The sequence below is a fragment of the Lipotes vexillifer genome, unplaced genomic scaffold, assembly GCF_000442215.2.
Source record: "Lipotes vexillifer unplaced genomic scaffold, Lipotes_vexillifer_v1.1 scaffold1094, whole genome shotgun sequence".
Taxonomy (NCBI): domain Eukaryota; kingdom Metazoa; phylum Chordata; class Mammalia; order Artiodactyla; family Lipotidae; genus Lipotes; species Lipotes vexillifer.
The window spans coordinates 2,934,367-2,960,780 of NW_006792775.1; the positions used below are offsets into that span (position 1 = coordinate 2,934,367).

At 51.9% G+C, this 26,414-nt stretch overlaps 1 protein-coding gene across 1 annotated transcript in view; it reads left to right on the top strand.

Annotated features, from left to right (window-relative positions):
* The window catches only part of SHANK2 (SH3 and multiple ankyrin repeat domains 2), a 474,374-nt gene that overhangs the window by 55,283 nt on the left and 392,677 nt on the right, over positions 1 to 26,414 (top strand). The window contains exons 7-8 of the mRNA XM_007466013.1: positions 5,799 to 5,915; positions 19,499 to 19,576. Of these exons, the coding sequence (XP_007466075.1) occupies positions 5,799 to 5,915; positions 19,499 to 19,576 (195 nt within the window). The remainder of the gene's footprint in view (positions 1 to 5,798; positions 5,916 to 19,498; positions 19,577 to 26,414) is intronic.

Here is a 26,414-nt window from a genome sequence, read left to right on the forward strand (position 1 = left end):
ACTCACTCTGTTATAAAGCAGAAACTAACACACCATTGTAAAGCAATTATACCCCAATAAAGATGTTAAAAAAAAAAAAAAAAAAGAAATATCTGCTCGACGTGAAAGTCTTTAAAACTACGAAGAAACATAAAGGAGGAAGTAAAACACACCCAAATGCATTCCCAGGACATGGTGGCCAGATCACGGGGGCTTCACTGAAGTTTGAGTTGCCAAGTACTTTCACATCCACCGGGGCAGTGCCCGGCACCTAGCTCCGACCTAAGGGAGGAGGGGGGTTTGGCTGTCTCAGGACTTGAGGAAGAGTTGCTGGTGAAGCCAAAGGTTCCTGAAGAGGACGCCGTCCCCCGTGAGAGGACAGCTGCTTGGTCTCGTGTTTCCACACACCTTTGTGGGCAGCTATGCCCACGGGACTGGCCCACATGGGGCGTCTCGCGCCCTTCCTCCTTCCCAGAGTCTGTCGATTCCATTTGGAGGATAAGTGAGATTTGCTTCTCGTGCTGTCAGTAGCATATATTCTGGGCTGGGGTTGCAAAACCTCCTCAACATGGCCTGTGTCACCTGAGCAGGTGGCTTTACCCTCTCTGAGCTTCTCTGCTAATCTCTAAAGCTGGCTGAGTAACAATTCATAGAGCTCTCAAGACAGTTAAATGATGCATTGACTATAGCGCCTGGCATCTAGTAAGTGCTCAATTAAGTGCTGGCCACGCCCCCATCATCACCATCATCACCATCACTCTCATCTGGTCATGCCCCCATCATCACCATCATGGTCACTATCGTCTGGCCACGCCCCCATCACCATCCTGGTCACTATCATCTGGCCACGCCCCCATCACCATCCTGGTCATTAGCATCTGGCCACGCCCCCATCACTGTCATCCTTATCATTGTCATCAGGCCGTGTCTGGTTTTGTCTGTGAGGAATGATACTTGGCAGTCAGAGAGCACTTCACCAATTTGCTCACAGGCCTTCACACAGGTCTCATTTGATTCCTGCAATGATTCTGTAAAGGATGTTTTATCATTTGGCCTTAACTTTGTTATTGGTTGCTATTTATTATTTATCATTTTCAAGTGAGGAGTTTTAACTTTAAGGAAATTACAGTTTTTGGCCACTGCTCCCTCCTGTCCCTCCTCCTTGCTGAGCTCACCCCTGCTCACCCTCAGCCCTGGGCTCCAAGTCCTTGGCGCCTCACCTGACCCCACAGTAAGGGGCAGGCCCCTGGGGGGGTTCCCTCATGGTGTGGTCCTGGGTCTCTCTGTGTGGGTGCTTACTGCATGCTAACTGTTCTGCTGTCATATCTCTAGCTTGTCTTATAAAGTACACATTATAGGAAAAAAGCCTAAGCGTGGTGTGGACTTAAATAATTTTGCTTGTGGCACTGAACCAAGCAGAAGCATTTGCAATGCAGTGAACTCCTCATTGCTCCAATTGCATTGCACAACCCCAGGGGGCGCTGTTACACTTGCTGTAAACGTAGGCTTGTAGATTTATCACAACAGGTGCCCAGCAGGTGGCAGTGAAGTGCTTGAAGGAAGGAGCCCTCTTCCCTAATTTACACCAAATTATGTGTTTGGGGGGGATGCCCAGCACAGGTCGGTGAATCCCAAATCCCAAATCTTGTGGGGAGTCTACTCCAAATACTCGTGCCTGGGAGATTTGCAGGCAGGAGATGTGGGGCGGAGCCCCACGCATACATGCATTTTCCATAAAGCATCTCAGAAAAAAATGGGTAAAGCAATGTGAGTGTAAGAGGTGCTGTTTTGTTTTACATTCTAGTTACTCTCTGACCTCTGTCCATCCTTTTAATCTGTCTCCCAAGGGCCAGAGAGGACAACACCCTTTTCAGAAAAAGGACAGAGGGTTAGCACGGCTTATCTTGGGGGAGGACACATTCTTACTTTGATAAGCTTTGAGGTCCTTATGTCAAGCAAGCACTCATTTCTTTCTTTTAACTGTGAATGAGTATTTAATTTCAAACTTTAAGAGTTGCAAAAGCAATACAGAGTACTCCCGTATTCCCTTCATTCAGAGACCACATTTGAGTTTTTCCCATTGTCCCAATAATGCCCATTACAGTCAAAGGATCCAGTCCGGGATCCTGCAGGAGCCCTTCCATCTGGGAGACTTCATAAGTCTTCCCTAGATTCTCTCAAGGGACCCTTTTGAAGATTATCGAGTAGTCATAGTCATTTCGGAGACTGTCTCCCAATTTGGGTTTGCTCAGTGTTTCCTCGTGATGAGATGCAAGATGTGCATTTTTGCAGGAATGTCATGGAAGGGATGTGTTTCTGGCAGTCCTGTTACGTGGCAGGTGGTGACCATTTGCTGTTATTGGTAATGTTCACTCTGACCCCCTGATCACGGGGAATCTGCCAGGTTCTCCACCATAGTTTTCTCTTCCCTTTGAACTTAGTATTTTGTGGGATCTTTAGACTATTTTAGAAAACCCCTTTTCTCATCTCCCTCTCACCTGCTAGTTTTAGCACCCAATGGTATTTCTTGTCTGAATTAAGTAATTCATTGCTAAATGGAGATTTTCTACTCCCATCCTTGCTTCTCACACTAATTAGTTGGCCTTCTGTTATCAGGAAGAGCTTTCTCTTCTTGTTTATTTATTCACTTATTTGTAGCAATGTGTCACTTATTTGTAGCAATGTGGTTTCGTGGATGTCTATTCATTCAACAGGTAACCATCTGTTAATGTTGTCCCACTTTGGGTCCAGGGGGCCGCTTCAAGATGGCCTGTGTGTCCTGTGGACATACCCCCATCCTTCCTTGCGCACTTCCTTACCTTCTGGCTCAACAAGGTATTCCAAGCTCATCTCGTTCTTTTCCTGCCTCAGCCCTGGAATAGGCCATCTCTGTAAGAAGCCCTTGTTCCTTTGAGTTCAGTAAGTCCCTTACGTACGAACCTTCAAGTTGCAAGCTTTCAAAGATGAGAATGTGCGTTCGCACGTCCAGTCACGTAACTTGGTTCCCGTGTCTGGCGTTATCTGCAACCTAGGCTAACTTTGTTGGGCTTACGAACGAACTGGACTTACGAATGTCCTCTCAGAACTGAACTTGTTCATGTGTAGGGGGACTTTACTGTATAGAGTGGTATTTAGAACCCAAGATCTGAGAATTAAGTGTGCTCACTGCTACCGGGCTTTTGCTGATCCCAGCCCCTCTCAGGAGGGGGAGTTAGGGACACACGTCCTCGCACGTCCACGTGTACCTACACATTTACTTTTTTTGCTTTTCTCTATATTGAAAACCATGTGCTTATACTGATACCTCTTTTTCCTGTCCAGTACCACAGTTTATTCTGGTTTTCTCGCGCACTGGATTAGTAACTCCCTTTCTTTGACAGGGGGAAACCTGCTCCCATTTTCCTCCATTCATTCACCTGTTGCTCAGCCCCCCTGAATGCAGCCAGTCTGCTGACTGGTCTGGCCAGCACCTTGCTCAGATTCCCTTCACCCCTCCCCGTCTGCAAGGCTGCTTCCTCAGCAAGTACGGCTTCTATCACGTAACAGCCGGTGGTTTAAAAGAAGAGACATGCAAAGAAGACCCTTTAAAAAAGTGAATGGTAGAATTTAAGACTGTGGGATTACAGGAGATTGTTTTGTTTCAGCACTTGTCTGATTTTTCTGGTTTCGCTTGTTTTCAAACAATAGGCTTGGAGAAAGAAGCCCTTGAGGGGGATTCTTTCCCTGACAGTCAGCCCAGAGTAAAAGGCTCTATTTTACCTTTTTGCATTGATCCTGTTGTAACCCTTGGTGGGGAGAAGTGAACACCATCCCAATGATGTAATGTAAAACCCCACAATTTCAGATTAACCAGGGGAAGAGGAAGGGTGAGCCTGGAGTGATTGTAAAAATGTTTTTTACGCTAACTCTCTCTGTTTTTGACTACAGGACAATTCAATTAAGCCATAACACAGTCTTGCCTCCTGGAAGTTCCTTGGAGGGAGTTGATTAGCCAGGGCTCCTTCAATTTAAGGAACAAAAATCCCAACTCAAACTGGCTTAAGGGGAAAATTAAAATTATGCCTAGGCTTCCATCCTGAAAAACCCAGGCACAGTTGTAGCTGAGAGGGGTCCACGGGGCACCTGTTGCTTGGCCGTGTGTGTGTGTGTGTGTGTGTGTGTGTGTGTGTGTGTGTGTGTCTTGTTTTCTCTCTTCTTCCTTCAGCTCCCACTTCCCCCTCCCTCTGCATTGGTGGCCCCAGCAGCTCGGGGCTTCTGTGGCTTTTTTACTGGCCACCTTGGAGGAAAGAGAGAACTTCATTTTCTCAGTGGTTCTGACAAATGTTCCAGTCTTGTCTTCACAGGCCCCCAAGAGTCACTTGGGCATCCCCAGCCCACGCCTGTGGCCAGAAGATAGATTGTTCTGTGTCCACTGCAGGCATGGGGGGTGGGGCAGGCCCCCAGACCTCTGGGAGTGGGGTCGGGTGGCCCCCAGAGAAAGAGGCGGGCACTGTTGCCACAGGAAGGGAAGGCGCGGGTGGGCGGGGAAAAGCAACCGTATCTTCGGTAACGATCTGCTCTGTAAACGGGTGAGATGATTTTACGGGCAGCACAGGGGTTGTAAGTGGGTGTTTCTCAGGGTTTTTTTTTTAAAGCTCATCCAATTACTAGTCCCCGTGTCTTTCCTGTCATCTCTCCTCTCTATTAACTGGCGAGGGGTAGCTCTTTGTCGTGGACCGTGCAGAGGTGAAACGCCCCTCAATCTGCCTCAGTTATCGGAAAGGCAGGATTACTGAGGGCTTCCTCCTCTGGCTACTGTGCAGCCGAACCCGAACCACCCACGGCTGCCTGTCCTGGCCTGGCCGGCCGCCTCCCCGCCGGGCGCTTCCCCACCCTCGGTGTGAGCAGTTCTGGATCAGAACCCCCGCTTCCTGCCTTTCATGTCTCCCTATCCGGTTGTCACCCCACCAGAGGGACAGTGGGTCTTACACCCTTGGCACTGCCCATCGCTGGGTGCCCAGGAAGTGCCGGTGGATGGGGTGGGGTTAGTCGGATATGACTTGCTTCCCAAGGTCAAGGGTTGCTCCAGCATCGAGCGGCATGCGCTGGACCCTCTGCTGGACCTGGACGGCAGACCCCTTGGTCACAGTACGGGGCCCTCCCTGCTCCCTGTGAGCTGCAAGGGGTGGGGGGCAGCTGGCCTGTCCCCGAGCATCATTGGGGGTCCTTTCAGGCCCCTTATTCATGTGACTCTCATGAGAACCCTGCAAAGAGTAGGGTTTCCATTTATACATGAAGACAGAGGCTCAGTGAAAGTTCTGGAAAACGAGGCCAGATCTGGTTGACCCCAGAGCCCTGTTGGCTCATAAATCACACATCACCTCCTAGAAGGGCTCAGAAAAACGTGGGGCTGCCCCTTGCCTTGAAGAGGACAGGCGGGATCTCTTCCCAGGACACAGCCGGGTCCATGCACCGCTCCCGTCACGCCTCCTCCGGGGTGGGGAGCTTGGATAAACAAGACCTGGGATGGAGCATCCTGGTCTGCATTTCCTGGTCGCTGAGGCCAGGGGCAAAGACATGCCCTGGTCTCTCTGGGCTTCCCGGGCCTCGCGACTGAATGGAAGGACGGGGTGGGGGGGCCCTTTGCAGACCCCCCCAGTCGAACAGCTGAGCACAGTCTTCAAACCCAATACGAGCTCCTTCTCCTGATTCCCCAGGAGTCTGAGGTGTGGGACCTGGTCCAGAACGGGGGCTGGGCTGTGTCGGCCACACCGTTGGTTCTGGGGGCGCTCGGTGCATCCCGGGCAGCTCCCGGTTCACAGCGTGGACTCTCATTTCAGGCCTGCAGGTACGGACACGTGCAGCACCTGGAGCACCTGCTCTTCTATGGGGCTGACATGGGGGCCCAGAACGCCTCGGGGAACACTGCCCTGCACATCTGCGCCCTCTACAACCAGGTCAGTGAGCAGGGCGGCTGTCCCACACCCTCCATAACCACGTGGGCACCGGGGCCAGGGCTGTGCTGAGTGCTTTGCAGGCGGATGTCCAGCTCCAGCTGCCGGCACAAAGTCCCACAGATGGGGCGGCTTAAACAGCAGACGTTTATTTCTCATAGTCCTGGCTGGACGTCCCAGATCAAGGTGCCAGCCTGCTTGGTTCCAGGAGAAGGTCGTCTTCCTGGTTTGGGTTTGCACGACCCCTCTCACTGTGTCCTTACATGTGGAGAGAGAGAACGAGCACTGGTGTCTCTCCTTCTAAGGACACTAATCCTATCAGATCGGAGCCCCACCCTCACGACCTCATTTAACCTAATCACCTACTGAACACCCATCTCCAGATACAGTCACATTGGGAGGTTAGGGCTTCAACATAGGAATCTGGGAAGACACACTCAGTGCAGAGCGGGGAGTGGTCCTCACCTGCTTCTTTGAGAGTGGTTATCCCTGTTGTAGAGAAGAAAACTGAGTCACAGGAAGTGAGAGGAGGGTCCTGGGGCACAGCTAGTACAGTCAGAGATGGACATCGAAACCCCCATGGCTGAGGGTGCAGACTCTGCGGTTATGGTGTCACACGTACCCCACAGGGGGTCTCTACTGGGGCCTGGGGGGGCTGCGGGGTGGAGCCATGAAATGGGGAAGGGTGTGGCTGACAAGGCCCCCAAGACAGTTATGGTGCCCCACCAGACCCCAACAGGACCACCATGAAACAGAGGCAAGCCTTACATCACTACGTGTACAAACGTGACCCCAGTGGGCTTTTTCTTTCTAATTCCTTTCTAATCGTGGCTAAATATGTAAAACATAACAAACGTTTGACTGTCTTAACTATTTTTAAGCATGCAGTTCAGTGCATTGAGTGCACTCGCATTATTGTATGACCATCCCCTCCATCCGTCTCCAGAACTTTCCATCCTCCCAAACTGACACTCTGTCCCCATTAAACCTTCACTCCCCACGCCCTCCCCAGCCCCTGGCCCCCACCAGCTACTTTCTGTCTCTGTGGATTTGACTCCTCTAGGGACCTCATGGGAGTGGAATCACGCAGTATTTGTCTTTTTGTGTCTGGCTTATTTCACTGAGCATAATGTCCTCAAGGTTTATCCACGTTGTCGCCTGTGACAGAATTTCCTTCCTTTTTAAGGCTGAGTAATCTTCCATTGTGTGGATGGACCACATTTTGTCCATTCATCTGTCAGGGGACATGGGTCGCCTCCACCTCTTGGCTGTTGTGAATAGTGGTGCTGTGAACGTGCAAATCTTTCTTCAGGACCCCGCTCTCACTACTTTTGGGGACACACCCACAAGTGAAGCCTCGATGAGAACAATTTGTACAAAACCCACAGTCTTCTGTGTGAGATGAACTGAAAACCAAGGCGAGCTGGGAGTGAGTGTGCTCGGGAAGCAGCAGGGGTGGGATGCGACTCCTGCCCCCAGGCATGCCTCCTAAACGACGGGGCACACACCCCGTGCAGTGTGACCACTGGGCTACCGCATGGGGAGTGAAGCTGAGAGCCTCTGGTGCTGCCGAGAGGCTGGGGGAGGCCAGAAGTCATCAGGGGGGGCCCGTGGAGGGGTGTGGGAAGGGGCTGGCTCCCCAGAGATGGGTTGGGGCACTGCTCCAGGGGGTGGTGTTAGTTTCCTTGGTGCCTGAAGTCAAGATAGTTCCTGGACATCACTAGTAAGGGCTCCTCTGTCCTTCCTTCTTTTATTCTTCTCTTTCTCTGATTTCAAGGAACTTAAGGTCTGGAGGGGGGAGGTGTGGACACTCCACAGAGCAGCTGAGCAAAGTAGGGGTGGAGGGTCCACCACTTAGAGGAACAGAGGGGAAATCATGGATTAGGGTGACTGCCGGGGGCCCCTAAGCTGTGTGCACTCTGCTTATCCTCTCTCTGCCATCCAATCCAAAGCAATGATTCCATCTTTTTGAGTGAAATCTCCAGCCTTTGCCTACACCCAAGTCTTTTCCCTGCTCACTCCATGGCTGCTCCATCCCAGGCCCCTCCAGCCACTCTGTAATCCCACTTTGCTTCTAGCTACTGAAACCTCCTAGATTCTTTGCCCTAGAAAACTCCTATGCATCCATCAAAACCCAGCTGAGATATCCTGCCCTCAGTCAAGCCTTTCCTTGATGAGCCCCTGATAGAGTTAGTTGTACTTTTTACTCTGTAGCCCTTTGCAGTACAGCCAGGGTGAACTGCCCAGGGTTAGGTCGTTATTAGGCCTTACCTGTCTTCCCTAGGGGCATCCCCTCCCCGTTTGGGCTCACCTTCTCAGGGGCGTAAACCACCATCTTTCAGGGTGTCCCCTGCTCCTGGCACAGGAGAGCAGCTCAGCCAGATGTGGTTGGGGAAGAATTTCAGTTTGACTCCAAGGAGTATTCTGAGAGCTGCTGGCCAGCTCCTCAATGAAAGCATACTGATGGGATTTGCACGCAGCTGGGGCCCTAGGTGTTCCAAGGCATTTGGATGTTGGAATGGCTTTATGAGCATGGGGAGATCTTGCTTGGCTGCACTAGAAAAACACGCATCGTGAGCCTTGGCCTTGGCTGGTAAAACATCTGCGCCAACGTGTGCTTCTTAATTATTGCCTTAGAGGGGAAAAACATTCCTTAATTGTCCTCAGTAGATTTTAAGCATATTTTATCATGAAAATAAACAAAACAAAACCAAACCCAGAAAACCGTGTTTTCTGTCTCTTGAAATAATGGTGGACAAGATGCTCTTTGGACATGTAACCTTTCTGTTAGAGAATGTCAAGAAGTGTCGGGAATCTGAATTCTGAGTTATTCATGGTGCTGGGTTTGACTGGTGTCACTCTGCCTCCTCCAGATTTGTCCCCACCCTCGGCTGATGACTGTAGGAGGGCCCAGAGCTGCCCAGGGCTCTCAGGAAAACCCCTCCACTCCTGCCTTAGGTTAGAGGGTCCAGCAGACTTTTTCTGTAAAGAGTCACTTAGTAAATATTCTGGCTTTCCAGACCACGTGGACTTTTTCACAGCTACTCAACTCTGCTGCTGCAGCGTGAACTTAACCACAGATGATATGCAGATTAATGTGTGGCTGTGCGCCAATAAAACTTTATTTATAAAACAGGCAGCGGTCCAGGTTAGCCTGTGGGCCCCGGTTTGCCAGGCCCAGCCAGGCATAGAAGGCTGCATCTGTCCTCTCACCAGACGTAAGGTAAGGACAGACTCCCCTCTCCAGGGCTGAGTGCCTCCCTCCTAGCATGCCAGGGAGGCCCCATCAGGGAGTGAGAGCTGTCCCCTCTCCAGGGTCCTGGGACCTCCGGGGCCAGCCTACTGCTGTCCAGCTCCACCCATCTGTCCCTCTGTGGCAGCATGGTTAGAAGTGCCTTTGGTGGCATCTCCTGTTTTGGACACCCTGCCTTGCATTATGTGCCAGGGGCCATCACAGAGGGTCACAGACTGGTGCTTGGTGGCCCCATAGCCCCTGGACAGCATGTCCAGTTGGGAGTCAGCAAGCGTTCTGGGATCCAGCTTCATTAATCCCTCGTGCCCCTTCCCTGGGATGCTAGTGTGACCTTTCATCTTTTCCCTCAGCCCCGCCCCAGCCGTTGAGGCATCTCACTGATGTGCTAAGAGAAGCCGGTCCATTCGGCCTCTCAGTGTGACTCAGAGATGCATAGCTCCGTACCCACTAGCGTCCTTGTGATGACCTGTCCGAGAGGAATGGAGGGAGGGGTGGAGGTCCCTGAGCCTTTGTCTGGCGCACCCGGCAATGGTACCTAACCCGAAGGCCTGCCCTCCCCAAGTCACCGGCGTGCTGGCCTCCTCGCTGTGTCCACTTTCAATTTCTACATACATGGGATGTGTATGGCTGTGTGAGGCCAGGCTCAGGGCCAACGAGAGAAACCGCTCTGCAACTTTAAGCAGAAAGGGGTGCCGTACAGGGCACTCTGGGGGGTAACGTTGAGAAATAGACTGTCCCGGGTGTGGGGACACGGTGCCTTTGGGTCAGGATGGGAGTCAGGGAAAGGCACTAAGAAGCAGCCTCAAGGTAGAGTTGCAATGCAGGGAGACATGGCAGTCTGGGTTTCATAAAATCCCTCCTCTGTAATATGGAGATAATTATACCCAGCTTGCAGGGTTGCTAAGAGGCTTAAAATAGAAAGCAAACATATGGCATGCCTGGCACACGGCAGATTTTCAGTAAGAGTGGCTGTAATGGTGATGATTATGGTGTGATGATGGATGGTGACTATGGTGATGATGATGATGGTGGTGGTGATGATGATGGATGGTGACTATGGTGATGATGGTGGTGGTGGTGATGATGTTTATGGTGTGATGATGGATGGTGACTATGGTGATGATGATGGTGATGATGTTTATGGTGTGATGATGGATGGTGACTATGGTGATGGTGACAGTGGTGGTGATGATGATGGATGGTTACTATGGTGATGATGGTGGTGGTGGTGATGATGGATGGTAACTATGGTGATGATGATGATGGTGGTGGTGGTGATGGTGACTATGGTGATGATGATGCTGATGGTGATGGCGATGGATGATGACTATGGTGGTGATGAGGATGGTGATGATGGTGATGATGGTGATGGTGATGATGGTGGTGATGGTGTTGGATGGTGACTATGGTGGTGATGAGGATGGTGATGATGGTGATGGTGATGGTGATGGTGATGGTGATGGATGGTGACTATGGTGGTGATGAGGATGGTGATGATGGTGATGATGGTGATGGTGATGATGGTGGTGATGGTGTTGGATGGTGACTATGGTGATGATGATGATGGATGGTGACTATGGTGATGATGATGGTGGTGGTGATGGTGACGGATGGTGACTATGGTGGTGATGTTGATGATGATGATGGTGATGATGGTGATGATGGTGATGGTGATGATGGTGGTGATGGTGTTGGATGGTGACTATGGTGGTGATGAGGATGGTGATGATGGTGATGGTGATGGTGATGGTGATGGTGATGGATGGTGACTATGGTGGTGATGAGGATGGTGATGATGGTGATGATGGTGATGGTGATGATGGTGGTGATGGTGTTGGATGGTGACTATGGTGATGATGATGATGGATGGTGACTATGGTGATGATGATGGTGGTGGTGATGGTGACGGATGGTGACTATGGTGATGATGGTGGTGGTGGTGATGATGACGGATGGTTACTATGGTGATGGTGATGATGGTGATGGTGATGATGGTGGTGATGGTGTTGGATGGTGACTATGGTGATGATGATGATGGATGGGGACTATGGTGATGATGATGGTGGTGGTGATGGTGACGGATGGGGACTATGGGGATGATGGTGGTGGTGGTGATGATGGTGACTATGGTGATGATGATGATGGTGGTGATGATGATGGTGGTGATGGTGATGGATGGTGACTATGGTGATGATGATGATGGTGGTGATGATGATGGTGGTGATGGTGATGGATGGTGACTATGGTGATGATGATGATGGATGGGGACTATGGTGATGATGATGGTGGTGGTGATGGTGACGGATGGTGACTATGGTGATGATGGTGGTGGTGGTGATGATGGTGACTATGGTGATGATGATGATGGTGGTGATGATGATGGTGGTGATGGTGATGGATGGTGACTATGGTGATGATGATGGTGGTGGTGATGGTGGTGATGGTGTTGGATGGTGACTATGGTGATGATGATGGTGGTGATGGTGATGGATGGTGACTACGGTGATGATGATGGTGGTGGTGATGGTGATGGATGGTGACTATGGTGATGATGGTGGTGATGGTGATGGATGGTGACTATGGTGATGATGATGATGGTGGTGATGGTGATGGATGGTGACTATGGTGATGATGATGATGGTGATGGTGATGATGTTTATGGTGTGATGATGGATGGTGACTATGGTGATGATGAGGATGGTGATTATGGTGGTGATGATGATGGTGATGATGGTGGTGATGGTGATGGATGGTGACTATGGTGATGATGATGGTGACTATGGTGACGATGATGGTGGTGATGGTGATGGTGACGGTGAAGGTGGTGATTAGGATGGTGATGGTGGTGCTGCCCATACTGCTGTTAATTTGACTTACAAAGCCTCTCATTAAATATGAAAGCATCAAATTTATGGATTGATAGTGTGTTTTATCAATTTTAGGCAGACCTCATCTGTATACTTCCAGTGAAACACACGGTGATCAGAATATTCTCTCTTCTTCTCTTATGAAATCAACTAATTAGGGCTTTGATTGTAAGCAGCAAATTGCATCTAATCTACCGACTCCCTCCATCTGTTTCTGGCTTTCCAGGAGCACCAGAGGGAGGGACGCAGCCTGGTGTTTGTTTTTCCACCTTGGATAAGGAAGGAAGGGAAGGAGTATTAAATATCAAAGGTTACTAGGCCGGGCCAATTTGTCCGGAAGATAGAAAAATAAACCCTGCCTCTCTGGAGCAGGCCTCTTGGTTCTAGTGAGAGCCCAAGTAAAGAGACAGGCTGTGTTCTGTTTGTGTCTCTGTGCCCTGTCTGAATCCCACAGAGCAGTCATCATAGTAGCTGTTGGGGGCCTCCGTGGGGGCAATCACAGGGGTAATCATCCCCTGGGCGTTGAGCGAGTGTAGAAAGGCATCCCCACGGTCCTTCCCCTTAGATCCCCACAACGAGCCTGTGGTGGCTACTGTTGGTTGTCATTCCCTTGTACAGGCCAGGAGACGCAGGTTTGGTCCAAAGCAGCTCAGCTGGTAAATGCTAAAGCTGGGCTTCGAAACCCACCCTGTATTTCTCCTCCCCCAGGCTTTGGGGACACGTTCCTGTAACCCCTCGACTTGGGGGAGGATGGGGCTCCACTGGTCACAAGTCAGGTGAAGGTGCGTGCCACAGCGTGTGTGCCACGGCGTGTGTGCCGCATGGTCTTTGGGGCACCACCCTTCAAAGGAGGGTGGTCTGTGGAGCCAGGTTCCAACCTTGCTCTGGTAACATCAACTTCCCAGCTCTTTACACTTTAAAATTTTACTGATCGCACGCATCTAGGCTCTTCTTGGGCTTATGCCTACTTGGACAGGCTCCTTTCAAGGGATCATTTAAACAGGGAATGAGTTCCTGACATAATTTGGAGTACTGAGTAGTTCACGTCTGTGACACTTATGCGAAGACGGCCTCGGTGCAGTGGAAGTGAGAGCTCTGGGGGCGGGGGGACTTGGAAATCCGGAGTTGAAGCCGCGGCCCATCCTGGGTAATTTGAAGCAAAACGCCCAGAGCGCCTGTCTTGGCCTTTCCTCCTCCGGCTTTGGGCCGCGTGCGTATGTGCAGGTGCCGCCGTCTCCTCCACGTGTGGCCTCGGCTTCACGAGCGCGTCCGCCTTCACTTCTCACCACGTCTGCACCGCAGATCTCGTCCAGACCTTGCTGGACTCGCAGCCTCCACTTCCTGCCCCTGTTTTCTTGCAGGACACTCCGGCCAGACTCCACCCCTTCTCGCTGGGGGCAGCGGGTGGCATCGCCGCGGTCGTGCCTTGTCCTCACGCAGCTCAGCCGCTCCGGGGCATCTTCTCTTGGCGTCCATGCCGCCCACCCCATTGCCCCAGTTCTCCCCACGGTGACCTCAGGCAGGCCTGTCTGTGTCCTTAGGTACCTTCCAGAAAACACTGCCGGCTGGGTCCCAACGTGCCGACTCATCTCTCCCCTGGGCTCTGGCAGTGATGTCCACCCCCTGGCGACATCCCCGTGGAGACAGCGTGGGTGGCTCCAATAACGGCTCCTCCCCCTGTGTACATAGTGCCCGACTCTCTGTGGCTCCAGCCTGAAGTCTGGGTGGCCTTACTGGTCCTCGCGACCCCCCTCCCAGGTCTGGACAGCTCCCTTCTGTCCCCTCCCAGCCTGGCCCAGGCCACTGGCATCCTTGCCCTGGACCGCTGCATTCACCCCCCCCTCCCCCACCCATCTCCTGCCTCCAAGACTTTATTCCCTCACTTTCTGCAGGACACTGGAGTGGCTTTGTGCCACGTGGATCAGTCTGCGTTCCCCGTGACCCAGAAGGCCCTTGTCGCTCCCCCACCCCACCAGCTCCTCTCCTGTCCCCTGGCCCCGGCTTCCTGCAGCCCCGGGGCCTTTGCACTTGCTGCTTCCTCTGCCTGGAACACTTCCCCCCCTTTGCCACATGGCTCTTTTCTCGAGGCTGAGGCCCAGCTTGGAGGCCACCGCCTCAGGGAGGCCTTCCCTGACCACCCGCCCTCACTTTCTCCATCACAGGACCATCTGGTATGGTTTGCGTGATGCTGTGTGTCCCCAGGGGCTGGGATGGTACATGGCGTGGCCAACACTCAGTGCCGACTCGTTGCTTGCATGCATGAATAGGGGGCCTGCGTCTTCATGTGTAAGATGAAAGCGGTGTCACCTGGGCTCCTGCAGGGGGTGGTGGCCCCAGGGGCTGCATGCCTTGACCAGGACAGGGCGACCCTCAAGATGCTCGGGCAGGAGAGGAGGGCGCGTTCGTTAAGGGTCATTTTCTCCGCAAGTCACGCCCAGAAGATCATTGCATATTCTTCCTGATGCCTTGGCCCTCAGAACACACAGATTGTATCTGTACTTGATGGACTTGTTTAAAAGGACAAAGACACACCTCCCTCACAAGGGAACTCGGGCAGCTAGCGGCCATGCAAGGGAGGAGCTAGGCTTCCATTAGCAACGCCTCTGGGTCACAACTTCTCCTTTTCCTCCCTTTCTGAAGCCGCAGTTTCTCACTTAACCCTTCCTGGCCTCTGCTGCCTTACCTGTGAAATGGGCCTCCTACTAGCCCCTTGCAGGGACGCTGTGAGGGTGGAATCAAGGAGCGGGTAGATGTGTTTTCTGAACTGCAGAGCATCCGTGCATGCACACAGACACACGCACACACGCGCCTGTACTTACACGCACACACGTGTGCGCACGCATGCACAGACATGTGCACACGCGTGCACAGACATGTGCACGCACACGCACCTTGCTCACGTGCACAGACACACATGTGCCTGTGTGCGCGCGCGCACACACACACACACACACACACACACACACATGCCCTTCAGTTTTGAAATCGCTCTCCAGGACGTGCTCTCCCTTTGAAGTCTGGTAAATATTAGAGTGAGGGGGTGTGTACCTTCAGGTTGGTTCATGTTGACTCAGAGTTGTGCGTCCGTGGGTGAGCAGAGGAGTCTTCTGGTATCCTGGCTGGATTCCTCCCGGGAGCGTGTGCCTGGCATTGCCTGGCAATGATTTATTCTTAGCTTCATAGGAAACCAACCTCCTTTCTGATGGGAATTTTCAGTGGAGGCCCTTGCTGAGCGTTGGGGAGCGTTTCCAAGGAGTTGCCGAGTCAGGCTCTTGTTCGGGGTCCTGATAGGCCAGGTAGCTCTGGGCATCTGAGGATGCTCAGCTGGCTGGTCCTCCCAGGCTGCCCTGGAGTCGGGCCAGGGCACACTTAGGCCCAGTGTGAATTCGTTTCAGGGTGAGACCCCCAGGCAGCCTTCAGGTCCCCTGAGCCCCTGGTGGGGTTTCCCCCGCTTGCTGCCTCAGGAATTCACTCTTTCTTCTCTCTCACCTGCACGCCCACACCCCAAACGTAACCTGCCAAAGTTCCACCCATCTCCTGGCTCTGTGTTCCCTCCGTGCCAGGACTCTTTCAAACATCCTCGGCTTTTTTTTCTCTCATTGCAAACGTTGCTTGCTGAGGCATGATAGCATGGTCATTTTAATTAATTAAATTAATTTACTTTGGGTTGTAATTAACAAGATCCAGCTAGGTGTAACTCAAGGGGAGAAAGGGATGCTGGAGCGGGTTCTGGAAACCCAGCCAGGGGTAGGGAGGCTGGGGCAGGACTGGAACGCTCAGGGGTCTGTGTTTGAATAGGACTTGATCTACAGAAGCAGCCAAGCGGGAGTTGAGACTGGAATAAAATAACAAGACCCGGGAGCGGGCTTCACCGGCCTTCAGTCCACTTGAAGTAACGCCTGGGACTCTTCTTTTAAACCCTGGGTTTCACTCTACCCCAGATATGAAAGGTGTGTTTGCCACGCATAGTACGTCTTTTTAAATTTTCTTAAATGCTTTTAGTTACTCAAAGCACTGCATGAACACACGCTCATGGAAAAGGTGCAAACAGTGTAGACAGAGTCTCAGGTTTCCCTGCAATTTCCACCCCTATATTGTGGTGCGGGTCCTGCCCACCATCTGAACCCGGGCAGGAACTCACACTCACGGCTGTTTCAGGACACAGTGGGGCTCCTGGCGAGTGTTTCCTTCCACTGTCTTTTTCTCTCCTAACCTCTATCTTCAGGTGTTCTTCACGCACGCCACCCCACGGGGGCTGTCATCACTGCTGACAGCCCCATGTCCCTCTGCCCCTTCTCGGGGATCCACCCCGACGTGGTCCCCGGGCCCCCTCTTTGCCCACAGCGGTCCACGAAGACAGCCTCCTCCAGGCCCGTGCAGCAAGCGCCCCTAAGTCTGCAGTGACCCCCACAGCCACCCAGGGGTACAGCTGAGGCCCCGGGACCCCCGCAGCCCGACAATAGTCTTTCCCTGCAGAGCTCAGATATGCCCCACCCCCGGCTGCGGGGTGTGCGAGCAGCTCCCGCCCTGTCCGAGGCCTCCCTGACCGCGGCTCAGGGAAGAAGAGTCCCTCCGCCTCGGCTCCTGTGTGCTGCGTGCACAAGTGGTTTCCTCATTAAAGTCATCATCGTGCAGTGGAGGCCCCAGGGGGGCCCTCGCCCAGGTCACAGGGACCAGGGCCGCCCCAGCTGTGCTTTGCCTGACCCAGATGTGCTCTTGGCTGGACCTCGCGGTCAGAGAGTGATCTTCCTGCCGGCATTCTCAGCAGGCGTGCTCCCCTGTCTCTGTCTATCTCTGTGTCTCCCTTGGTCTCTGTCTCTGTGTCTCTCTTGGTCTCTCTATCTCTGTGTCTCTCTTGGTCTCTGTGTCTCTCTTGGTCTCTGTCTCCCTTGGTCTCTGTGTCTCTCTTATTCTCTCTGTGTCTATCTCTGTGTCTCTCTTGGTCTCTGTCTCTCTCTTGGTCTCTCTCTGTGTCTCCCTTGGTCTCTGTGTCTCTCTTGGTCTCTCTGTCTCTGTCTATCTCTCTGTCTCCCTCGGTCTCTGTGGTCTCTTGGTCTCTGACTCTGTCTCTATCTCTCTTACTTTTCTAATACATGACACCTTTATTGAGACATAACTCACACACCATACAGTTTGCCCATCTAAAATATACAGATCAGTGTTTTTCAGTCTGTGTACACAGTTGGGTAACCGTTCCCCACGGTCAGTAATAGAACATTTTCATCACCGCAAACCCCTCCCCAGCTCCCACCCTCCCTGGGCACCGCTCACCCGCCTTCAGTCTCTGGATTTTCAGCTTTCGTCTCAGGCCTCCTCTTGCTCCAGGTCCTCCGGCACGTGCCATGTGCCCTGGCCTCGGCCCTAGTCTTCCCGGGACAGCAGGTCCCCTTGGGCTGGGGTGGGGCTGTTGGCCTGGCCCCGTAAGCAGGCCCCTGGGGGGACCCTGGTGAGTGGCTTCATTTGCTCCTCACTCAGCAGTTGCCGCATGTCCGCCCTGGGTGACCACGCCCGTTGCCTCTGCTCTGGACTCTGTAGGTGGAGGTGGACCAGGGAGATGGGCCTAGGGCTGGGGTTTAACCACGACCTGCACTGGAGCCCCTGTGCAGAGACCTGTAGAAGTTGGAGTGGCCCAGCTGCGTGAGGCACCGGCACCTGCGGGCACTTGATCATACGGGCGCTCTTTCCAAATGTAATTTGCCCATCATAACAGCCCAGCTACATCTATTAGGCAAGGTGTTCATATCGCCACTGTTTCTATAGCCATGTGCTTCCACTTGTCTTTTTTTTTTTTTTTTTTGGCTGCACCAGGAAGCTTACGGGATCTCTGTTCCCCGACCAGGGATTGAACCCAGGCCACGGCAGTGAAAGCCCGGAATCCTAACCACTAGGCCACCAGGGAACTCCCTTCCGCGTGTCTTTTTACCTGTGGGTATTTGTCCCCACCCTCCCCATTAGGAGTTTCAAAAGGGTTGACCTCTCCGGGTGAATAGTAGATGCTCAATAAGTGGACAGGAATAGATTGATTTTCATTGTACAAATCCACAAGAAATGACTATTGGCTGCCTTTGAAAAACGTTAGAAAATGTAAGTACAGAAAGTAATAATAACAAAAGATTTACTCTGTCATCCCTTTTCCTTCCTGAGAAAGTAAAAACCCTTAACTGGTAACATCTTTCCAGACATATTCTTTGCTTTCTATAATACTGGCTTTAAAATGTAAGTGAAATTAAGCTATATCATTGTTCTCAGACTCACGTTTTCTACTTAGACGTTCTTGGGTATTTTTCTTGTCAGTTTATATCGGTCTGTCTTCTTGTTTTTGCTACCACTGCCTCGGCAAAGAATGTTCTACGGAGAACAGTATGGAGGTTCCTTAAAAATCTAAAAATAGGACTACCATATGATCCAGCAATCCCACTCCTGGGCATATATCCAGACAAAACTGCATTTTATTCAGAAAGATACATGCACCCCAATGTTCACAGCAGCACTATTGACCATAGCCAAGACATGGAAGCAACCTAAGCGTCCACTGACACAGGAATGGATAAAGGAGATGTGGTATATATACAGTGGACTCTTACTCAGCCATAAAAGAATGAAATAATGCCATTTGCAGCAACACGGATGGACCCAGAGATGATTATACTAAGTGAAGTAAGTCAGACAGAGAAAGACGTATCATACCGCTTATGTGTGGAATCTAAAATATGACACAAATGAACTTATTTAGAAAACAGGGAGAGACTCACAGACATAGAAAACAAACATATGGTTACCCAAGTGGAAAGAAGACAAGTTAGGAGTTTGGGATTAACATATATAGATGACTATAGATAAAATATAGACAGCAAGGACTTACTGTATAGCACGGGGAACTATATTCAATATCTCGTAATCACTTATAATGGAAAAGCATCTGAAAAAGAATATACATATATGTGTAAAACTGAATCACTTTGCTGTACTTTGAAACATTGTAAATCAATTCAACTTCCAGAAAAAGTTGTTTGTTTTGGAAAAAAGAAGAAAAGAATGTTCCAGAATGATTCCCACTTTCCTTTTATTTTAGAACATTTTTGCCATCTCCAGGTTCTCTCTTCCTTTTTCTCCTTTTGTATTTTACTTGCAGCCTTTCTATTATTATGTATTTTATACACACGTGCAAAGCTCTCTGTAGATGGTCTTAGAAAAGTGGAATCACTAGCCGTGGGATGGATGGATTTGAAATTTTTGTGGATTCTGCTGAGCTGCTCTCCAAAGTCTTTGCAGCAGTTAAGCTTCAGCTGACAGCATCCAGGGCCTGTCCACCCTCCTTCTGGCCCCTCTGACAAACAAAAATGCCCTCCTGTTGACTTTGCGTTTTCGTTTCTCTGAATTCTTGTGAGATCGCCCTGTGAACAGGCTTCTCTAGAGGATGCCTGTGCCACCGCTTTACAAACAGATTTCTTATTCCTTCTGTGCAGGACAGCTGTGCACGCGTGCTGCTGTTTCGGGGTGGAGATAAGGAATTGAAGAACTACAACAGCCAGACCCCATTCCAGGTAAGCGGACTGAGCAAACCCCTGAGACGCCGTGTCGTCGCGTTCCCACACACCCTCTGTGTGTGTTGACATGAGCTCAGCCCTTTCGTCGGGGACGGGGTCTGTGTGTGGAGCTGCGGCCCTATTTCAGTTTGCCAGTCCACGCTGGCTTCCTTCCAGTTAGACCAAACAGCATCGCTAATGCAGCGATGCCTCCAGGTGGGCGATTCACAAAGGCAGCTTGGGAAAGGCAGCAGAGACGTGGATGCCGTTCACTGCAGCAGCTGTGGGGCAGTCCTGGCTTCGTGCTGATCCTGGGAATGGGGAGATCTTGGTAAGAATCTACCGGCAGGGAGCTGGCTTGCCATCATCTGGTGCCCTCACCCGGCCTGCTATCCTCGGTGAAGGGTGAACGACCCGGTCCAGGGTGGCCGTGGGGTTACATGGTGGAGTGAGAAGCCAGGGTCCTGATATTTTAAACTGTGGTAGAATACATATTACACAAAATGTCCCGTCGTAGTCATATCGATGCGTACAATTCAGTGACTTGCAGCACATGCACGATGTGGTAGCATCACTTCTGTGTAGTTAAGAACTTTTTCATCACCCCAAGGAAAACTGTACCCACCGACAGTTCCTCCCTGTTCCTCCCTCCTGTGGCCCCTAGGCAACCACTCATCCACTCTCTGCCCTGTGGACAGGCCACTTCTGGACATTTCGTGGGGATGGAATCGTGCAATAGGTGGTCTTTTGTGTCTGGCTTCTTTCACTCAGCTGTGTGTTTTCAGGGTCCATCTGTGTTGTGTGTATTGCTCCTTCATCCCTTTTTTTGGCTAATATCCCATTTTATAAACATGGGGCTCATGGAACTTGGAGGCAGCTGGCCAGATGGTTTAGGGTGGAAAAACTTGTTTTTTTGGCTCTAACTTTTTCAAAGTTATAGAAATGCTTTCTCATCCTACACACAGCCCTCTCCGCTCGAACTGAACGTTGAGGTGACTGCGATTCTTTTTATTTGGAAATAAGTTTTACATCTTATTGAGCTGAGAGAGGTCTTTCATTTAGACCTGGCTTCCGCGGGCGACTTGACTAATCCTCTCCTTAGATGTTTACTAATACAGACGAGCTTGATGCCTTGAAAACGAACCGGTTCAATCCCCAGACTGGGCTGGATGTCTAACAATCATCATTAACCACTTTGCTCAGTTCATGAGAACTGACGGGCCTGGATTTTACTCTGAATCCGTGGCTTGAAGATATGTAATGGGAAATGGGTCATGGAAGTGAGTTCCTGCTGTGTCTGTAAAGACTACGGTTTCTCCCCAAAAGCCTGTTCTCTTTCCAGTGGTGATGATGAGGGAGCCGTGGGCTCTTCCCACTTCGTGCTGAGACACATCTGCCCTTTGGGGCTCAGCAGTGGGTTGGTGGCCTTGGTTTAAATATTTTGTTGCCATTAAATAATACCTTTCTTTGGTCCTTTTTTTTTTTTTTGAAGTCAGAACAGTGCTTAAATTGCTTAGAAAAGAGCAGCTAATGCCCTTTGATTCATGGTAAAGGCGTAGATGATAGAAGAGAGCTGTTTCTCCCTTTCTGGGCAGAGGTTTGTAACCGCCACCTGGCGCTCCAGGGGAGTGAGTTGTGCACGGCGTCCAGGACAGAATGCCACTGTCAGTGACCTCCCTGTGAGTCCCCACTCCTGTCCCATCACCACGGGCAGCGACCACCTAGGGCAGGGACACCCCTTCTTCCAGGAGGCCTGGCAGGAAGCTTCGTGCACCCTCCTGGCAGCAAATTCGCACCAGCTCAGACCCAAGGCCATCTGTCTCTATTTTGCTAACGATAATCAATCAAGTGCCCCAAATGATTCAGGAAGACAATTATGCAAACACGCTTGAATAATAGGACTTTGTGCCCTGCAGACACTGTTCATGTAACGGGGGGAACCAGAGCCTGGGATGCTGGCTCTGCACGCCCAGCACGGGCTCCGACTGCATGTGCCGGGAGCCGGTCTCCCCCTCATGTCTCCCCGCCTTCTCGTGTTTTCATGGCACAAAGAGACTTAATTCAGTCTTTGGAGCCTTGCCTGTAAAATGTCCCCAGCGTTCACGGTCCTCCCCTCCCAGTGATGAATCAACACCATTGATTTCGGGGGGAATGATGGCCTGCCCCATCATTTAACGGGGATCCAGTATGTCCACCTGGGAAGCTTTGATGATATTCAGCTGCTGTTGTGGGCGTGGGCTTTTCTAAGAAAGCTTGGAATATTTGACAGACTTCATCTGGCCAAGCTTTGCTTAATGATTTAATCCAAAGGCTGGAGCAGCAGCAGCAGGACTCAGGGACTTGAGAGAAATGCAGATTCCCAGGCATCCGTTCCGGCACCCGGAATCTGAAGCTCGGGGGCAGGGCTTCGGGTCCTGTGTTCTCACAAGCCCCCTAGAGTCCCTGACATCCACTCAGGTTTGAGAATCAAGAGAGACAGAGGTGAATTTCTGAAGGAAGAGGGGGAGTACTCACAACATTACTTGTGACGGTGGTGACGGTGGTGATGGTGGTGACGGTGGTGATGGTGGTATTGGTGGTGACGGTGGTGATGATTGTGACGGTGGTGACGGTGGTGATGATTGTGATGGTGGTGATGATGGTGACGGCGGTGACGGTGATGATGGTGACGGTGGTGACGGCGGTGACGGCGGTGACGGTGGTGACGGTGGTGATGATTGTGATGGTGGTGACGGTGGTGATGATGGTGACTGAGTCAGCCCGGGCCGCCATAACAAAGTACCACAGGCTCGGGGGCTTAAACAACAGACATTTATTCCTCACAGTCTGGAGGCTGCAAGTCCAAGGTCAACGTGCTGGCAGATCTGGTTTCTGGTGAGGGCTCTCTTCCTGCACCTACTCATTGGTATTTCTTCTGTGCAACATGTAGAAAGAGAGAGAGAGAGAGAGAAAGAGAGAGAGCTTTCTGGTGTTCCTTCCTCTTCTTGTAGGAACAAGAATCTCATCTGATTAGGGCCCCACCCTTATGACTTTATTTGAACTTAGTTACGTTTCTAAAGGTCCTATATCTACAAATATCATCACAACGGGGGTTAGAGCTTCAACTTATGAATTCTGGGGGAGACAATTCAGTCCATAACATTGATGATGATGGTGGTGGAATTGATGGTGATTAGGGTATTGATGGTCATAGTGATGATGATGAATTCCCAGTTGCACAGAATCTTTTTCTAGAAAATATTTATTTGTTTGTTTGTTTATTTGGCTGCACTGGGTCTTAGTTGCGGCATGTGGGATCTTTTAGTTGTGGCATGCGTGTGAGATCTAGTTCCCTGACGAGGGATCGAACCCAGGCCTCCTGCATTGGGATCGTGGAGTCTTACCCACTGGCCCACCTGGGAAGTCCCCAGTTGCACAGAATCTTAAAGCTCACAAATGCTCTTTTGTATGTTCTCGTTTAATGTTCAACAACCCAACAAAGTAGGCATTTTTTTGCCCAATTTATAGGACACATGGAATTAGAGATGTTAAGCCTAGGAGTCCTGAATCAGTTAGTGGCCAAGTCTGTGAGCCCCAGGCCTTCTGACCACCAGTCCGGGGCTCTGTGGTCTGGGGTGAGGCAGGCACATCCTTCTGGCCTGTGATTCATCTTGCATCCTGAGATGGAGTGCACAGCATCAGGGATTCCTTGCTTTTTGGATCGCTCAGTCCAAGGGAGCAAACCTGTCCTGGTTCTGAAGATAGAGAGAAATGGGAAGGAAGGAATTCTGCGGAGGTGGAAGGTCTAAGTGAAGGGGGAGTACAGCTGGGGTGGGGGACAGAGGAACGGCCGTCTGCAGGTGGGCTGTGGTGTCCGCTGTGTTAGGCGCCGGTGCATGAAGGTGCCGTGTAGGTGTGGTTCACATCTGCAGTTGACTCAGTCAAGGAGATGAGCCATCCATCATGGGGTGGGGGCCTCATCCCATCAGTCGGAGTCCTTGGGAGCAAACACTGGGGTTCCCAAGAAGAAGGAATTCTGCCTCCACACTGTAACACGGAGACCCCGCCTAGTGTTCCCGCCGCCGGCCTGCCCCACTATCGCATGGGCCAATTCCTTAAAATAAATCTGTGCGTGCATGCGTGTGCGAGTGCGTGTGTGTGTGTGTGTACACATCCGATGGGTCTGTCTCCCTGGAGAGCTCTGGCTGATACCTGGGAGGATTGACTTGAACCCTTCTTGCCCCCAGCAGCTCCATTCCAATAGGCCCTCGTGGTTTTGGAGGTAAGGATTCCAGCCCCTGTGTGTTTGGAGAAGCAGATCTGCCCCGACACGTGTCACCGTTGTGTCCTCCGCAGCTGCTCATCAGATGTCCAGAAGCAGAGAGGGAGGAGAGAGTGAGGAAGACAGGGAAAGGCAATGAGAGACATTCTGGAAGGTCTAACGTCCAGTTGTCATACAGGGAGGGGCGTGTGAGGACAAGATGCGGGGGGCAGAGACGTCCTGGCCGTGGGGTCTTTTTGGTGAACATCGTGCCCGGGTACGCTGGCTGCCGCCCAGGGAGCAGGGGCTCTTTGCCCCACCGGGCACTCAGTCTTTAACACGCGTCATTCCTGATGCAGGTTCCCATCGTCCCCACTGGATGGAGAGGTGGGTGGACGCCGGGGCCCGCAGCTTGAAGGGGACGGTCACTCTGGATGTAAAAGGAGGGGAGAGGCCAGAGCCAGGAAGGAGGGGTTTTAAATTCCTCGGGTCTTAGGCAGTAAGTCATGGGGCCGAGCTGGGCATTGGCAGATGCCCATAAATCCATTTCCTGGAGCCCCTCCCTCTGTGACTGACGTTCTGATGCCCAGGAACTGGCCGTGCCGTCGCATGTTCTCTGGGGGGCCACTCCACTCACAGGAATGACCTTGGGTCTCTCCTGAAGTGTCAGATTCTGGCTATGAGCATCTCCCGGAGCTCTGATGGCGCTCGCTCATCGAGAGCATAGCTGGGGAGGGATGGAGATTCTCTCAGGTCACACCTGACGCCGTGCAATGCAGTGATGCCTTGCGAGTGACCAAGTCTCCCCATCCTTCTCTGTGTGCTCCCAGCCGCTGCTGCTGGGTTGGAAGACGGCCCAGAGACAAAGGCAGCCTGACACCTTGGGGGTGTTCGGGTTCCGGATGTTGTACTTTTCCTGGGAAATCAATGAAATCCGCTCAGCAGGCCCTTCGATGCCCTGTTTCCTCCAGTTGTCCTTCTGAACTTCTTTCTTCGTTAGTGACTCAACAGTAAGACTCCAGCAGCATTTTGTCGAAATCCACACAGATTGTAGAGCAAGGTCAAGGAGATGTCGTTCTCTCCTGTGACCTTGTGCTTTCCCAGTTGCATCGTGGGTGGGGCCCAGGGCCCCTCCTGCCGTGCTGCCTTCTGTGCCACAAATGGTGTGAGGTGACATCGCGAAATTGCAGTTAGCACAAGACTGCATTAAAGGCACAGACGCACGCGCGCACACACAGACACATGGACATGCACACACATAGACACAGACACGTGCACGCACAGACACATGGACACACACATACAGATACACGTGCACACACAGACACATGGACATGCTCACACATAGACACAGACACGTGCACGCACAGACACATGGACACACACATACAGATACACACACGTGCACACACAGACACATGGACATGCACACACATAGACACAGACATGTGCACGCACAGACACATGGACACACACATACAGACACACACAGACACATGGACACACAGATACACAAACGCGCACACACAGACACATGGACACGCACATACAGATACACACATGCGCACACACAGACACATGGACATGCACACACATAGACACAGACACGTGCACGCACAGACACGTGGACCCACACATACAGATACACATGCACACACAGACACATGGACATGCACACACATAGACACGTGCACACACAGACACATGCACACACACCAACACATATGCACACACAGACATGCACATGCACACACAGACACACACATAGACACATGCACACACATAGACACATGGACACACACATACAGATACACACGTGCACACACAGACACATGGACATGCACACACATAGACACAGACACGTGCATGCACAGACACATTCACACACGCCAACACATGCACACACAGACACGCACATGCACACACACATAGACACACACATACACACGTGCACACAGACACATGGACATGCGCACACATACAGATACACGTGCGCATGCACACACACGCACACACACCAACACATGCACACGTGTGCACACACAGACACGCACGTGCGTGTGCACACACACGGACATGCACACGTGCACACACGCAGGCCCTCTGGAGGAGTGCATCGAGCTCTGGGCTCGGAGGCCATGACCATGCCTGTAACTCCATCCCCGCCAGGCACACCACGGCTCCTCCCCTTGTCCTCTGAGGCGGTCACAGGGCCTCCTTCCCCCACCCTGCTCAGGGAGACCAGCACCCACGTGACCCCTGCACGCCATCCACGATGGACCCAAAGGAAGATCCCAGCTTGACCTTCAGCTCACCTGGCCTCACACCTGGGCCACGTGGATGTTCTGTGTCTGGGTGGGTGGGCCAGCCGGGGGAGGAGCAGGGACTGTGGTGAGAAGGGAGGACCAGAGCCGCACGGGCACCGCCGCCACCAAGTGAAACGGGCACGTCATGGCAGGTGACCAGAAGAGAAAGCAGGGCTGAGTGAGGGGCCCAAGGACACAGGTGTGAGGCGGTGACACATCCGTGGAGCGGAGGCGGGGGCCGCTGTGTGGGGAGTGGGCACAGCATTCCAGGGGGACAGGGCGTGAGCAAAGACCAGGGGTCTGGGAAGAG